The 16502-nt window shown below is 32.4% G+C and overlaps 1 protein-coding gene across 1 annotated transcript; it reads left to right on the top strand.

The window, feature by feature from the left end:
- Positions 1–379: 379 nt before the first annotated feature.
- On the top strand, positions 380–16144 carry LOC126968028 (activating signal cointegrator 1 complex subunit 2 homolog). The gene is made up of 3 exons (XM_050812812.1): positions 380–507; positions 13237–13498; positions 15104–16144. The coding sequence occupies exons 1-3, from the start codon at positions 493–495 to the stop codon at positions 15688–15690; spliced, it is 864 nt and encodes a 287-aa protein (XP_050668769.1). The 5' UTR covers positions 380–492; the 3' UTR covers positions 15691–16144.
- The last annotated feature ends 358 nt before the right edge of the window (positions 16145–16502 follow it).

Here is a 16502-nt window from a genome sequence, read left to right as displayed (position 1 = left end):
GCAAAGGTCCTTTGACATGGGGAGAAGAACTGATAAGAAACTTACAGCCCATCCTTTATGATGGAATATTAATTATGATATAATAGAATAACAAAATTGCTTATTTCACTTAATATAATACTTTTTTATTAAAAGGTGCTGCGATATCAAATTATTGCACACGTGATAGTAATATTTTTATTTAAAATTCATCCACTCAAAGGCTAAAGCATAAGGTATCAAAGAATCTAACTCGTAATATTTTCAGTGAAATGTACAGATTCCAACGTAAACTGACAAAAAAAATAATGTCACGTCATATTAGTTTTGGTGTGACATTACCGAGTCAGTCAGTTACAAAAGCAAGGGCTCCGCGGCATAACAATATGAGGCAGGCATTGCGGTTACGACGTTATAAATACCAGTTACACAGATCGACCCGCGAGTGTGTGAGTGGACACCACAGAGCTTGGCGGGAAAACTGACAGTTGAGTTTATATTGCAGAGTCCACCATGTTTGTTTTGAAGGTTAGTTGTTGTTTCATTTTGTTGATTTTACATTTAATTATTATGTTGTTTACAAATTAAATTTAATTAAAAAAGTGGTGCTTTTGATTGAAAAGCTGTGAAGATTTAATTTTTACCGATCTGATATAGTTGAATAGATATTTAATAATTATTTATTCTTAAATATATTGTTGATTACAACAATGAAAGTAGTTATTAAACGTTGAACAATTAATTAAATAATTATTTGTATCAGAGTAAATGATACTCGTATACCTATGGAGTAGAAAATTTTCTAATTTAATTTCAATCTCTTATTTAAAAAAATCTAGCGATGATTTCGTAGATATTTAACGTCATAAGTACATGTACGCATGTATATATAAATCCAGTGTCCTGATCCCAGTAAAAGAGAGAAAGTATAGTTTTTATTTTGATTTGGGACCCAAAATTATTTTTATTTCCAATATTTATTATGTACATATATTTTCCAAGGCAGAATTAATTGACGCATGGTTTGACAGTTCTGCTGTAAAAAAATTTCATTATAACAACAGAGAGCATATTTTACGAAACAATTACTGATATTATGAAATATTATTGACAAATTCATAAAAAAACAGTGTTTTATTTATTATGTACAGAACAACGTCTGTCGGGTCAGCTAGTCTATATATATAAAATAGAATATAAGTATATATGTATATTCACATAAAACTCGAGAACCATCAGCCCAATTAAAATTAAACTTTTCACACATATAAAAGACGATATGACCACTTCGACTAACACTTACCATAATAACCTTAACCATAGTGCTGGATTTTTATCTTTTAAACTAAAGGTCGATTTGATATAATTTTTGTATATATGCATGCCAAAGCATTAGTACTCTATTAGTAAGGAAGATCTCTCGCTAGCTTTCGTTCACTTTATGTGGCCAATGACTAAACTGAATGTATCAAATTAGTATAAGTTCGGCTCCTCGGTGTCTTTGCCTTGGTGTATCGCTGATATTCTAGACTTAACTTTTAACAATCTTATTCAAAAATAACAGAGATTGCATCATTATAATACAATATATTGAACCAATCTAGCAATGGTGGTACATAAACAGGGTAAGGCGCGGAATTCTTGGTAGGCGGCTCGTTATGCAACCGACCTAATTATGAACGCACTTGAATCTAGGCGTACTAGGAAATGTTGCGATTGATTTCATGCTATTTATTGGTTATTGACATTCCAAACACTTCTAAACCCACGCTGTATTACTTTGACAGCAAGTTTTTTCTTTTTTTTCTACTAAAGTTGGGCTAAATTATTATAGAACTAATTTTGGTTGTTGCAATGATAGCTTACCATAACTTCGCCACATATCTGTTCAAATCTCGCGTGCATTCCCAAAATACATTCAGAAGGAATCATTTTTGACGCTGTCGTTAAAATTAGTTCTTGTTGGTAGGCTTATATTATCTATATCAAACATATCAAATGAAATCAAATCAAAATCACTTTATTCATGTAGGTCAAGGTTGTCTAAATGACTATTATATATTATGCCAAAAGTTTACTTTTGACATTTATTACCACTTCGGAAAAAGTTGAGCTTTAATAAGAAGAAGTGGCAAGAAACTCAGTACTACTCTTTTAAATCAACACACAGCTACATTTTCTTACAGATCATTTCAATTACAATATATTATGTGATGTAAAGTGATGCAACAAAAATAATGAAATATCAAATATTCAATGGCTTACACGAGTAATTCAAAAAAGTAAATGTAATTAATAAGTATAAACACAAGAGTTAGTAAGTAAATACAAACTGTATAAAAATATATAACAAGTCTCAATATTCTTTACGTTTTATTGATAACTATACTTTTTCAGTTCAAAGTTCAGTGTGTAATGAATTTTTTTTATGATTTTCACGTAATATTACTACTACTAGATTTACTTGAACAATGGACATTTTTCAACAAACGCTGACAATACAAAATTTTCCTTAGTAAAATAATTAAGAACTATGTAAATAATTAAGTAAGCACATTACATAGGAATAAATCAAGCCTATTAAAAATACTTGTGATGCGGTTGTTTTAAACAACCATTAGGTATTTAAAAAGTATAAAATTATTGTTAAATATTGAGTTCTGTAGCGATATAAAGTTCACTGACATTGAATAACCATTTAATAAGGCTATCGTGATATCAAATCTATAAATACGGGATATAAAATAACTAATATATTATTGTAATTGTAATTTTTTCAAATAAATATCACGGTAAGATATAAAAGAATATAATATAATAGTCAGTGAGAATATAACATAAAGCCAGTACAAAAGAGTTCAACGCGTATGAAGTTGGGTTGTATTTTTACTGCATGTTAACTCGTATACATTTATACCTCCAGCCATAAGTAAACCTTTTGTAGGTGATCATTCTAGGCGAAAGCGTCAACATGTGTCTATTTTAGCTGTATATGTGCAAATATCTTGACACTATTACTCCTTTTTTTACTCGTCCGACTCCATCATACTTCATAAAATTACGATTCAAACTATAAAATTTTAGGTATAGGATGAAAATATCTATCTATACCTATGTAATTATTAACATATTATATATAATACTTGTATAAGAAAAAAAAAAGATTAAAGATGTACCTATATTACGCTATGTGTTATTAGAAACAATATGCGAAAACTATTAAATGGTGTAAAATGTTCACACTATTATTTAGTAATTATGTTATTGTAACACTGTAAGTTTTCCAAATAAAATAAAATAAAATAGTATTTTGTTTGATTTACGCTCGCGAATATATCATTAATAATAAAATGTAACTTTTACGCAAAAGTAATGTAAAAATAGAAATGTAACTTTTTTGCAACTAACTCAAAAACACAGTTACAATTACACTTGTTTGAATCCTTTAAAAAGCGTTTGATTTAAATTTGAAAATATTTATGCTATAATAGCACACCTTGCTACAGTTTGCACTAGATTCGGCGTGGTATATTTACATTAGTCAGTTCCGCAAACGCGACCTTGAATAAAATTTAAATTCGTAAGCAACACTATTACGATCGAAATGGGACGGGCGTTGCCTAAACTTTTGTTTAGAGAATGATAATGTAATTGCGATCATTGCAACTTCTACCAATACAACGTGATATGAATTTATATGTCGTTCATGACTACAGTCCACAGACATCTAAATAAGAATGTAATAGAAATGTTGTGCTCTTTTCTTGCGAAACGACTGCTACCTATATATCTGTCTATACATAACATAATAGCTACGGACTAATTTATACATATATTTATAATCGTCAACAAAATGCTCGCTAACTTTATTTGTCTACAGTGTGTGTGGATTGATTCATCTACTGGACTCAATATCTCTTGTGTTTCCATTTATTTTTTGACTTACTCGTGCTTACTTTACTTGCACTAAGGCATTGAGTATCTGATGTTTAAGTATTTTAACATCACGTTACATATATTGTAATTAAAATAATTTGTAAAGAGATGAAGCTGTAATTGTAGATTTAAAAGAGTGAGAAAGTGAAGTGAAAGTGAGAAATGAGAAACTCATTGCCACTTCTTCTCATTAAAAATCAACCTTTTTGGGAGTGGTGGTAAGAATATAACTTTTGGTATTAATAAGTGTCATTTCTTTGGCCTCAATGTTCACGTAAGTAATCACCACCCTCCAATGACGGTGGTCATTACTTACTATTATGGGATCCGCATCGTGTGTTTCTTCTATTCAATAAAAAAATATTTATTATCTATCTAGTCATATTGTGTTGAAGATGCATTATTTCGCTTTTAAAAACGTTATTCCGAAGTTCACAAAGGTCGTTTTCCTTCTGTTTTTTTTCTTACTCCGCCCTGTCCATGATGTCTTATTCATTCAATTTCATCTGCTTCATATACAGACCGCAACCCTATTCACACTTGTGATCAAATCAAATCAAAATCATTTTATTCATCTAAGTCAAGGAATGATACTTATGAGTGTCATTTTTAAAAGCAATAACATCTTATGGAAGGGAAAACACGGCTTCGTAACGTAACGCGTTACGGTGCCAGTCTGACTGGCTTCCCCTTCTCCTCTCTCACTTTTTTTTATGAAAAACGGGGAAAAATGAGCGAACGTGTCAATTCGCCCACATTCTCTTGCACAACCAGAGGAATCACAGGGGCGTTGCTCGCCTGGGAGGTGTTAACTTTAACCAATTGTTACTTTTATAGGTATAAATAATGATACTAATAATGTGCATACACAAATACTGCTACTACTGATAATGTAAGTAATATAATATATTTTATAATCAATAAAATATTGTATTAATATATAATATTTTCTTACATTATCATCTTAATATACATAAAATTCAAATAATAGCCTAAGATTTTCTCAAATTAAATAATTTCAATATTAATTTGTTCAACTTAGTTTAATTTAAGTTATCACTCCTGACGGGCGTCCCGAGCGCACACGATTTTTTTCTTTTTACTTTTACCACCATGTACAAGGTCTTCCGGGTATTCAACCATATCAAGTTCCCGAGGTGCTACCGCAGTACTAGACATTCTACCGCACACATACATGAATGTATCAATTATCATGAACTAGTTCCAGGGACTGGTGTGACTATAATCATATTTTTAAAGGTGATTTGACTTTAAGGCTTCGTACGTATCCTAGATTATTAACTAGAATGAACGGCATGACTCTATAGTGATTATCGAATAAATTCATGTAATCTATATATATAAAAATGAATTGCTGTTCGTTAGTCTCGCTAAAACTCGAGAACGGCTGGACCGATTTGGCTAATTTTGGTCTTGAATTATTTGTGGAAGTACAGGGAAGGTTTAAAAGGTGAATAAATAAGAAAATGCTCGGAATTAAATAAAAACAACAAATTTGTTTTTCCTTTGATGCGTACCCCGTCGAATTAATTGACGCAACGGTTTGACAGTTATGCTGTGAAACAATTTTATTACAACAACAGGGTGTATTTTTACGAAGCAATTCTTGATTTTATGATATATTATTGACAAATTTATAAAAAAACATTATTTTATTTATTACATACAGAACAACGTCTGTCGGGTCAGCTAGTATAGAATAAATTCAAATTATAAACAGGTAACATAGCCACGAAAGTTAAATAAACTATTATTAACAAAATCGTAATCAACTTTTTGCTGTTTCTTGTTAAAATATTTGACATTTTCAATTAAAATTGTTTCTCACGACATATTAACGACTAAAACATCCGTCTGCCCACACGTCATAAATCATAGTTCGTGTATTTGACATTTAATATAATATGCACCTCTAATATTTCGATCATCGTTATTGTCAACAATTTGTTGTTTTAATGTGATAACCTTCACTTCTGGGATTAATTACACAAATAAAACTGAAAACAAAATTTTATGAACAATGCGGGTCTCGACTCAAGTTAATTTCCTCATATGAAAATATTGGGGTCCCGCATCGTTCATGAAATTTTGCTTTCAGTTTTATTTGTGTACTTTTCTGTTCACGTCTGAATTATATCGAGATTATTTTCACTTTTTAACTGACTTTAAAAAAAGAAGAGGTTCACAATACGTCGGTATTATTTTTTTATATTTGTTACCTCAGAACTTTCGACTTGGACTGAGAATTAATAAATCTAATTCTAGTTACAATTATTGTTATTTTTAGAGTCGGTGTCAGCCAAGGTAAATATATAACAATAGTTGTAAATGAGGGCGAGGGCGAGGCCGTGGGGGGAGGAAACCGATCCCAATAATAACAATAATTGTCACTAGAATTAGATTAATTATTTAGATTGATTTGATCTATAAAAAAACGCAATATTTTTTTTTACTTTTGAGTGCATATTATATCTATTGTATTAGAATAGTTTTTTTTAAAGTTGGATGATTTTTTGTAAACATTTTTTTTTTGTTTTTGGTAGATGAAACATCCTACTAAATTGAACTAATACTCTTTTTACTCATTTATAGTATAGTATAAAGTGGTATAATGATATCAAACACGGGATGCGACAAAACTAACAGAAATACGTGTCACGAAAGGTGAATTTTCGCTTTTTATAGGATTTACATTATATATATATATACTAGCTATAAATATACTAGTAAGAACCATTTTCGTTTGCCGGGTTTTCACCGACTTACTTTTCAAATGTCAAAATTTCAAAAAAAGACCAGGTCAAGAGTACCTACCCTAAACCGGAGAGCATGTATGAAAGGAATAATGAAAGTGGACGAAGCGAAACAAGTATGTAAGGATCGTAGCAAGTGGAAATAAGTGGTCTCTGCCTACCCCTACGGGAAAGAGGCGTGATTGTATGTATGTATGTACTTTTCAAATTCGACTACTACGAAAAAGTCTTTTCATTTCAGACTAATATATAGCCTTTGACACTAACAAATAATGTAACTTTTTATTGGTTACAGAATTTTCAAAATGGGATGAGTACATTTAAAGATTACCCACAAGCTCACAAACTAAACTTTATAATATTCTAGTATAGATTATAATATCTCCATCAGCTCAAAACAAAAAACATGAAAACAGGAATATGTTAATCATTTTTTAATATACTAAATTGCAATAAAATCCTTCTTTCGGTTTATAGGACAAACAAACTTCGTAATCCTTATCGCTTCTTTCAAGGTTACTCAGACAAAGGGATTTAAATGTCAACATTGTATTTTTAACTCTGCCCACGTCACAGACACCCCAACATACATACTGTGATATTAATAAGACTTATTGTATACAATTTGCATGTCATTTCCTTAATATTTTGGTTATATTTTAATAAATTACTGTCATTCAATATTTACTTAACATCTGTAGCAACAAAATTAAATCATTGAAACTATTATGTTATAAAAACCTTTAAGAGGTAAGTTTTCTAATTAATTATTTATTTAACAAAACAAATAATATAATAGTTATTTATGCAACTGTTGAGTAATAAGGGGTATTAAAACACGAATGTGGTATCACATGAGTGTTTTAATACCCCTTATCAACAGATGCATACAAGACTTTACTTTACTTTACACCCAGAAAATGAATCCTCTAAAAGAAGTTCTGGAACAGTTAGCTTACTGATAACATTAAAACACCAGTCCTAGTAGTAACCTAATATCATTCATATCATATATATATACTATATTATATTATATCATTCATATGATTATATACAAATAAACTAAGTATTAATGTATCAATTATTTATTTTAGTAGTAATTTACATTTTGTATGTTTTGTGCAATAATTAAAATAAATGAATCGCTCATTTTTTGTAAACAAAACAATGAAATATCGAAGAAAAATGGCGGGGCTTTGAATAACCTACTTTTTTTTCGGCTCGCGACGTTCTGGTATTGTGGAACGCGAGTAAACGAAAATGTTCTTTTTTTGAAATTCATACAGATACCACGCATCGAGCAATAAGAATGTGGCTGTCTGTTGAATCTCTTTGCGCATGAAGGGATCTAAAAAAAATAGGAGTGTCTTTATGAAATTCAGTACAACATTACATCACTCATTTGGATGATGTAATGGTTATTAGAACATTGGGTGTTTTAATGTTGGCAATAAGCTAACTGTTTCAGAATCTTTAATAGAGGATTTAAAGCATGGGTGTAGATAAATGTATTTATAATTCTATGGTGACATTAAATTAAAACTCTCGTTACGGGGAAGTGTACTGGCAGCATTTCCGCGTTGGATAGGCTGATCCGTTGACAGCGCTTGGATTTCCAGTTTAGCACTTTTGAGGCGCGTAGATAGTACTTTGTACATTCTCCAAGCCTCTGGGCCCCACAGGTCAAGTGTATAATATGTAATACTTTACCACATAACATATGTATATGTAATATCACAACTAGGTAATCTCTGAATCTACAGAACTACCCATTTCGAAAATTCTGTAACCAATTAAAAATTCATTTTCTTGTTTTTAAAAAGAATAGAAATAACTCCTGAAAGTATTAGAAGTGATGCAAGAAATGTGTTGGATAATCTATCACCTGCAAAATCCGGAGAGAAATATATCAAAGGCTTTGGTAATTTTATTGAATGGAGAAATGCAAGAGGCGCCAAGATTTTTTCGAGTCTGTGATTTTGGCCTTCTTCAAGTACTTATGTCGATGTTGGTAAAACAAATAAACAAATAAACACAAAAACAAAAAAATTGTGAGTGTCGTGGACTGTAAATAAATCTGAAATTAAAAGACTCCAATTACCTATAGCATGTTTACAAAAAACACATTTAGACGACCAATAAAGATAAATGAAATGATAAAATGAAACCTTGACTTAATTGTCTCGTGTGTAATATCATTAATAATTAAATGACGACATGACTAATATTACCGAGTCATTTCCGTAATTACAAGTTCCAAACTGAACTATCCACAGATTTATCGCTCCGCCTGATCAAGGCCACAACATTCACTATACAATTTCCGTTTCATTTATTACTACTAATTTTATACCTTAAATTAGGATAGATTAATTGTTACAAATAGATTATTCAATATCACACTTCATTTCTGTCGCGAGGAACTTTTAATTACGCAACACCAAACTTTGCTACATATAGGTTCATGGTTATGCAAATGTACCTTTCTGTTGAAGGTACATATTTTCACAATTGCTTCAATCCAGACTTAATTATCTAATTTACTTTTGTTTTAATTAAAATAAGAATACTTTGTCATTTGATCTTTCTATTATCATCTCGTATCAAATTATTCCAACTCGGATCGGGCAGCGTTCGGGAAACTCCGCAAAATCTTCTTGTCCCAAATACCACAGTGTCTGAAGACGAAGTTGGTCGCTAAGTATGGGCCTTATGAAAAAGCTTTTCGTCGCTCAGAGGGCAATGGAGAGGGCTATGTTCGGAGGTTCCCTGTTAGATCGAATCAGAAATCAGGAGATCCGTAGGAGATCCAAAGTCATCGACATAGCCCAAATGATTGTGAAACTGAAGTGGCAGTGGGCAGGGCACATAGTTCGACGGACAGATCGCCGTTGGGGCAGTAAAGTCCTCGAATGGTGACCACGTACCGGAAGACGCAGTGTTGGTATACCCTCACAAGATGGACCGACGATCTGGTCAAGATCGCTGGAATACGTTGGATGAGGGCAGCGCAGGATCCATCGCTGTGGAAATCTTTGGGGGAGGCCGTTGTACAGCAGCGGACGTGTTCCGGCTGATGATGATGATCAAATTTTTATTAATTCTATATTTAATAATAATAATATAGCCTTTATTCAGATAGTAGAATTTACATATATACTTACATACTAACCTTAACTAATTATCTATCACTATCTGTTTGTCTGTTGACAAAGGCCTCTTCCAACTTCTTCCACTATCTTGCCTGCTATCGTCCTAAGTTCGTCTGACCATCTTCTGTATTGTCCCCCCGTTTCCTTTTTAGGTTTCTGGTTTTTTAATTCTATAGAAGTTGTTGAACTATATGTATATATTAATTACTGAAGCAAAGCAAGGGCGAGTAGCTATCGATAAATTAAATATACTTTAAACGAACTTTAGGCTTGTTTTTATACCAGATAAATTTTAATTAAAAATAATTCATTCATTTATGTCAAAATAGATATTAATAAAATAATAAAGTAATACATTTTAATATTCAGTAGCATTTCGGGAATGTTGTGCTTTAATTAATGAATTGGAATGTGGATTTAATCTGAAATCTCTTCCTCGTATTCAATAGAGAAAATGAAATATGTGCTGTAGCTTACTTGAAAGTGGTTGTGTTAACCTTACATACCATCCTCATCAACTTTGTTTATACACGCTGTGTTTATGGACCAATAGGTATGACATGGGTACGTCATTTTGATCAAGTAACGTTTACCCTCGTTTGTCTATAAAAGCGTCGATTTATTTTCAGTGTTTTAAAACATATCATTAAAATTTTTCTTACTATATGTCTAGGTTATTTTTTCTTTCCATTTTCGGAGTATATAAACAATATGTTCCTATTTGGATAAATAATAACATAGTTTTCTGTGCCAGTTTCATTACATAAAAAACTATGTATTGTCCTTCGATTTCATAAGATATCATAGTGAATGGCATAGTTGTATTTGTACTATATTTTATCCAAAAATAATTCATGTAAAATACAATATTTGCAACCTTACATTGATTACTTTTAATGTAAAGTAATTTATTATGGCTATAAGAGCACAAAGTGTTACCACAGGTTAGACAAAACAGTCTGAACTAGTAGCAGTTATTCGTAGTAGGAAGGATACTTATAGGATTCATAATATAATATTATGTTCATTCTAAGAATACTATGTAGGAGAACAAAACTAACAAAGGTTTTATGTCCGGTATGAACATACTAAATTACATGAAAATATTAAAAATTTTATAATCTTTGACGCTTAAAAAATCTACTTCACGAGCTAGAAGACAATATGCTCTGTTAAACTCGTGGTTAAAACTAAACCTCAAAACTCATTAGCAAATTATGTTTACGAATAATATCTATTTGTAGATAGTTGATTAAATTTCATACGAGTAAGTAACATCGGACATTAAGTAATTCTATTTAGGACAATGTTACAATTAAACGTAAACGTCATAGAATTCGTTTTAGAATTTCTTCAGAAGAATTCTTGTTAAAATGATTAAATTTAATTTCATAACCTAACGTAACCGCTTATATAATCGTGGCATATTTTTCACTTATTCTGTGTTATTAAACATGAAACCGTTGCTTCAATAATAAACTACTTATTTGTATGCTGTGGCAATGCAGTGTCCACCAAGTACGAAGTATGAAGTTGACCTTCAACGCTTGTAATGTCACAACCAGTGTCGAAGAATAACTGGTAGAGGAATGTTACAGAGGAAATGCCTCGAGCGTATTATTTAAGTAGCTCGCATTTACCTTACATTATGTATGTGAATGTTTACGAAATGATTTTAGGCGTGTATTTACACAACAACGCTACCTCATTTACCCGCCGAAACAAAGACTGTAATTCCTTACCTGTAACAATTTCAATTTAATACTAAATAAAAGACTAAAGTCTTTATTTAACCTCCGATTTGCTAAATGATCTCAAGACATCGGTGATATTGAAGACCGTAGACTTTGAAGCGAATCCGACGCGTTCCATAGTTTAAATTGGATTTTTTCAATCAGTTATTGTAATTTAGAACTAGCTTACCATTCAGAGGCGGAATGCCACAGGCACGCGTGTTGGACTTGGTATAGTTTTACTTCATAAATGAACGTGGTAGCGATAAATGGAATATTAATGTATCAAGTAATTTGTATTACAGAACATACAATTTGTTAACAGTATTAATATATAATAGTTGTAGAAGTATTTAATATTATGGGAACGATGAAGAATACCTTGATGATAAGTTTAAAAGTATCATAAATGTAAATGCTACATAAATTTATATTTTCGTAACATCTTGTTTTTGGTGTAACTAACTGAATTAATAAATTCACTCGATTTGCAACCCCATTTGTTTTCTTTTCCATGAAACTCTATGAATGTATTGCGCTTGCGAATTGGGACACTGTGTGCCATTTAGTGCAGCTCTTCTTAGTTCTCATATGTAAACAGACAAATATATTCTAACAGTTTTATAAACATTTCGAAATTAAATAAAATCATCATCCACAAATGACTTTATTTATCGAGATAAGTATAAGAGAATAAGAAAAAATGAAACAAACAATGAGTTCAAGCTCTAAAGGTTGATGCATCCAATATACGACAATTTATATTAATACAGTTTTACTTATTACTTTTTATGAAATAATTTATATTTTTTAAACACAATTCATATATTGGATGCAGCATCTTACAAACTTATTTGGTTTGTGTATTACAGCCATTGTAAAATACTCTATTTGATTGAAAAGAGTCGCCGTTGAGTTAATTGTATGTTCTTCTCACGAGCTCTACATTTTTTGAACATAAAGTAGAGTCAGTAATTCAAATTACAGATTCAAAAGGGCTTAGTTTAAGCCTAATTGAATCAAAGTTTATTTTACTTTTACTTTGAAAGATTTTTCGTTAAGACACATAATGAAATTCAAATGAATGATACAGAAACGTTTACGTTATAAAGTTAACTAAATCATAAATAACTATGTTAATGATACCACACCTTGGGAGTGGACCGATCGCTCCCAGACTATGGAATGAATAAATTTATTGTAGTGCAATTTAATATCAAAAACAAAGACAATCCTGTTTCTTGCGGCTGATCTTCTCAGGTCATAGTTATATCTTTTCAAATCGAAGTTAGAGTTCCTTACGTTCAACAGGAGATTGGAAATCCTGGTTTGAAAATATATTAAAATTAATAATATGTGTCTCCACCACGACAGTTGTCGGCTGACATAATTAAAATATAATCCTTCAAATTAATTAGTAATTATGCAAGATCTAATTGAGGTTATTATTATTACTCTCCCTTGAACAGAATTACCAGGGTATATATAACAGATATCATCTAGTTTAGTAGAGTTTTTTGTGGCTTATTTAAATAGCATTTTTGATGTTTGATTGTATTTAGTTATATAAGTTTGTGCTCAGAATATTTCAAATCAATAAATCCCATAACGATCAACTTCGTACATAACTTCGTGGACTCAACACATTGTCATTAATTTCAGAGTGTTGTGATCGCTGCAGTGTGGGTCTGTGTGAGCTCACAGCAGCCGACCACCACACCAGTTCCGATTCTCAAGCAGATCAACAAACAGAACGACGACGGCTCCTACAGCTACGGCTATGAAGCCGCCGACGGCTCTTTCAAAATAGAGACCAAGTACCCGAACGGTGACGTGGCCGGGAAATACGGCTACGTGGACGACACCGGGAATCTCAGGGAGATATCCTACGGAGCCAGCAGCGCGAGGGGATTTGAGCCTGAAGGTATAACTAATTTGGTAAATCCATCCCACTGGTGTGGGAGGCTCCTTTGCACCGGATGCCGGCTAGATTATAGTTACCACAGCGGCGCCTACTTCTGCCGTGAAGCAGTAATGTATAAATGTTACTGTGTTTCTGTCTTAAGGGCGCCGTAGCTAGTGAAATTACTGGGCAAATGAGCCTGAACATTTTACGTCTCAAGGTGACGAGTGCAACTGTAGTGCCGCTCAGAATTTTTAGGTTTTTAAAGAATCCTGAGCGGCACTGCATTGTAATGGGCAGGGTGTATCAATTATCATCAGTTGAACGTCCTGCTCGTCCCGTCCCTTATTTTTATAAAAAAATAATATATTATTATTATTACTTTTGGGGAAATAAGCACTTAAATCTGTAGATCTATTGTACCCCCTTCGTGTGGTAAAAATGTTCCCTTGCATAATCAGTGTTCATATTTGTATATAAATCACATCCTTCAGGCATACCTTTAAGAGGCGCAATATCCTCAAGGGACACAAATGGGGTAGGCCCTTTGCCTAGATACATCGCAGTACAACCGAAGGGAAAAACAGGCTCTTCATTTATTACTATATTTACTAAAATAAGTAGTAAAACTACAGAAATTTAGTTGTTTATGCTTACGAAAAACTTTGATAACGCTCTGGCAACTCGTTAGGTGTTGTTGCTATTTCCTTAAGTATTTTTTCCATCCATGAGCAATTGCAAGGCTGCACGCATATCATCATCATCATCAGCCGGAAGACCCCCAGAGACTTCCACGACGTATTCCGGCGATCTTGACTAGATCATTGTTCCTTTTGTGGGGGGCCTACCAACACTGCGCCTTCCGGTATTCATTCGAGGACTTAATTACCACAACGACCATCTGTCCATCCAGCTGTGTGCCCTGCCCACTGCCACTTCAGTTTCGCAATCATTTGGGCTATGTCACATCACATATGTTATTAATTAATTTTATTCTGATATAAAGCAGCCGACACTGAATGAAACTATTTTCTTTTGTAAGCGTTACAACTGGGTCATTACCTTAAGATTGAAATAACTGCGTAATGTATACTAATTATGTTATCGTTCTAACGAGAGCTCCATGTACTCAACTACTACAGTGTCGTGGTTTGGTTATAATAATAATAGGTAATTGGATGTCTGTTATTGGATGAATGTAATAGTATGTAATTGTAATGTAATAGTTATTTCAGATTTAGTTTGATAAAAGCAAAAATTCAAAAATTGTTTGATGGTGAATTACTGTTGTCTCTTGGGGTGATGCCTATTATCTTTACATAAATCCAGCGTTAGCAGACATTTCCAATTTTACGAACAGTCTTACTTCTTTTTGAATTTTTAATTTTTATAACGATTTTTATGTTTATGTAAACTCTGGTTGAAACCTGTTCCTGAACTCAATAAAATTTTCCGTAGCGTAAGCAAGAAGCTTCGTACCAGATATATTGCGAGCTAAACTAACTTCGTTTGCTCGCTGGATAAGAGAACGTACACATGTTTTTCCATTAAATTTTAATTTTCCTTACTCTTATGATATTCGGTCTCTATTTTAATATTTCTAAAATACGTAATCTATAATTTCAGGTTCAGGAATCCAGGTCCCTCCACCAACCCTGAACGAACAGCCTTCCAACGCGCTGGCAGATGGTCAACAAGACGACGGGCAGTATAGAGAGGACCCGAAGATATACGAAGACCCAAAATACAACAGCCGAGCTCAGCCCCGACCAGCTTTCAGACAATTCCAGAAAGCAGTTCCACAGGAACCTCAATACCAACAAACTGTACAGCCTCGCCAACAACAACGCCAACAAACATACACACAACCACAGGTTTACGACTCACAACCAGAATTACAATCATTCCAATCACAAAACTTCCAATCACAACCACAAACAAGCTACCAATTCCAATCACCTCGTTCAAACTTATTCTCACAACAAAACAGCGGTTTCAGCCAATCTCCTCAACAGTTCCCACAGAGCCAAGTTTATCACCAACAGCCACAGTTTTCGTACCAGGGGTACACACAACAACCTCAACAAAACTATCAACAACAAAGCTATCAACAGCAGAACTACCAAAACCAAAATTTCAACCCCTTCTCTGGACATCCCGCGCAAAACTTTGACCCCAGCACCGGATCATATTCAATCAATTTCACTGGTTAATTTATAGATTTATTTTTGTAAGTACGTTCCAAAGCAAATCAAATGGTTAACATACAAGTAGTTCAAGTAAGAATAAAGTTATTCACTTCATAGTGAGTGATGGCATTTGTTTTGTTTCCATTATGAAGTGTTAAGACTATGCTACAGTTGGTAGTAATTTTTATACTTTTTTTATTATTAGTACTAGTCAAAAAGGACGAAAGCTTATTGTAATTATCGGAATAAGAAGCTTTAAGTTATTTTGTTTATCAATATGGCTATATTTATGTTTTCTTTTATTATTATAAATGAAATAAATGTGGAAGTACTCCCTAAATTATGCTAAACTACAGTTTTACAGTGAATTTCAAATGTTGTCAATTGTCAAAACAGCAAATTCGATCTAAATAATATGTAACTGATCTATGATATTAAAATATAAATACATTAATTCGTTTTTTGATATACAAATATATTACGAGTATTTTATTAAAACCCTTCCCTAACAAAACATAATATACAATGTGAAGTAAAGTCAAAGCCGAAATTCAGAGTCTATTTTTTTTTATTTAACCAACAGAACACGAAAAGTAAACTTATTACAAAACTACTAAGCGACGCGACGACTGACTGCAATTAGGTTCACACTATTTAAGGTACAACATTTTCCGCTCTAATGCGAAGGTGTATGCTTGTATATGTGAATGTGTATCAACTACTTAATTACAAAATGTTTTGAATTACTTGCTTTTTGAAAGAATTTTTTGGTATGAATGAATTATTCTGTTGGTAAAAATGTTTTATTGTAGCTACCAAGTTTACGGCAAACCACC

This window comes from Leptidea sinapis, chromosome 14, assembly GCF_905404315.1.
Source record: "Leptidea sinapis chromosome 14, ilLepSina1.1, whole genome shotgun sequence".
In the NCBI taxonomy this organism is placed as follows: Eukaryota; Metazoa; Arthropoda; class Insecta; order Lepidoptera; family Pieridae; genus Leptidea; species Leptidea sinapis.
The sequence above is the reverse complement of the archived record's forward strand: the minus strand, read 5'-3'. Positions and strand labels throughout refer to the sequence as shown.

What these genes read in the sequence shown, in the direction of transcription:
- LOC126968028 (XM_050812812.1), top strand. An exon ending in GAGGGGATTTGAGCCTGAAG is followed by an intron (nt 13,499 to 15,103) that starts GTATAACTAATT and finishes CTATAATTTCAG; the next exon opens with GTTCAGGAATCCAGGTCCCT.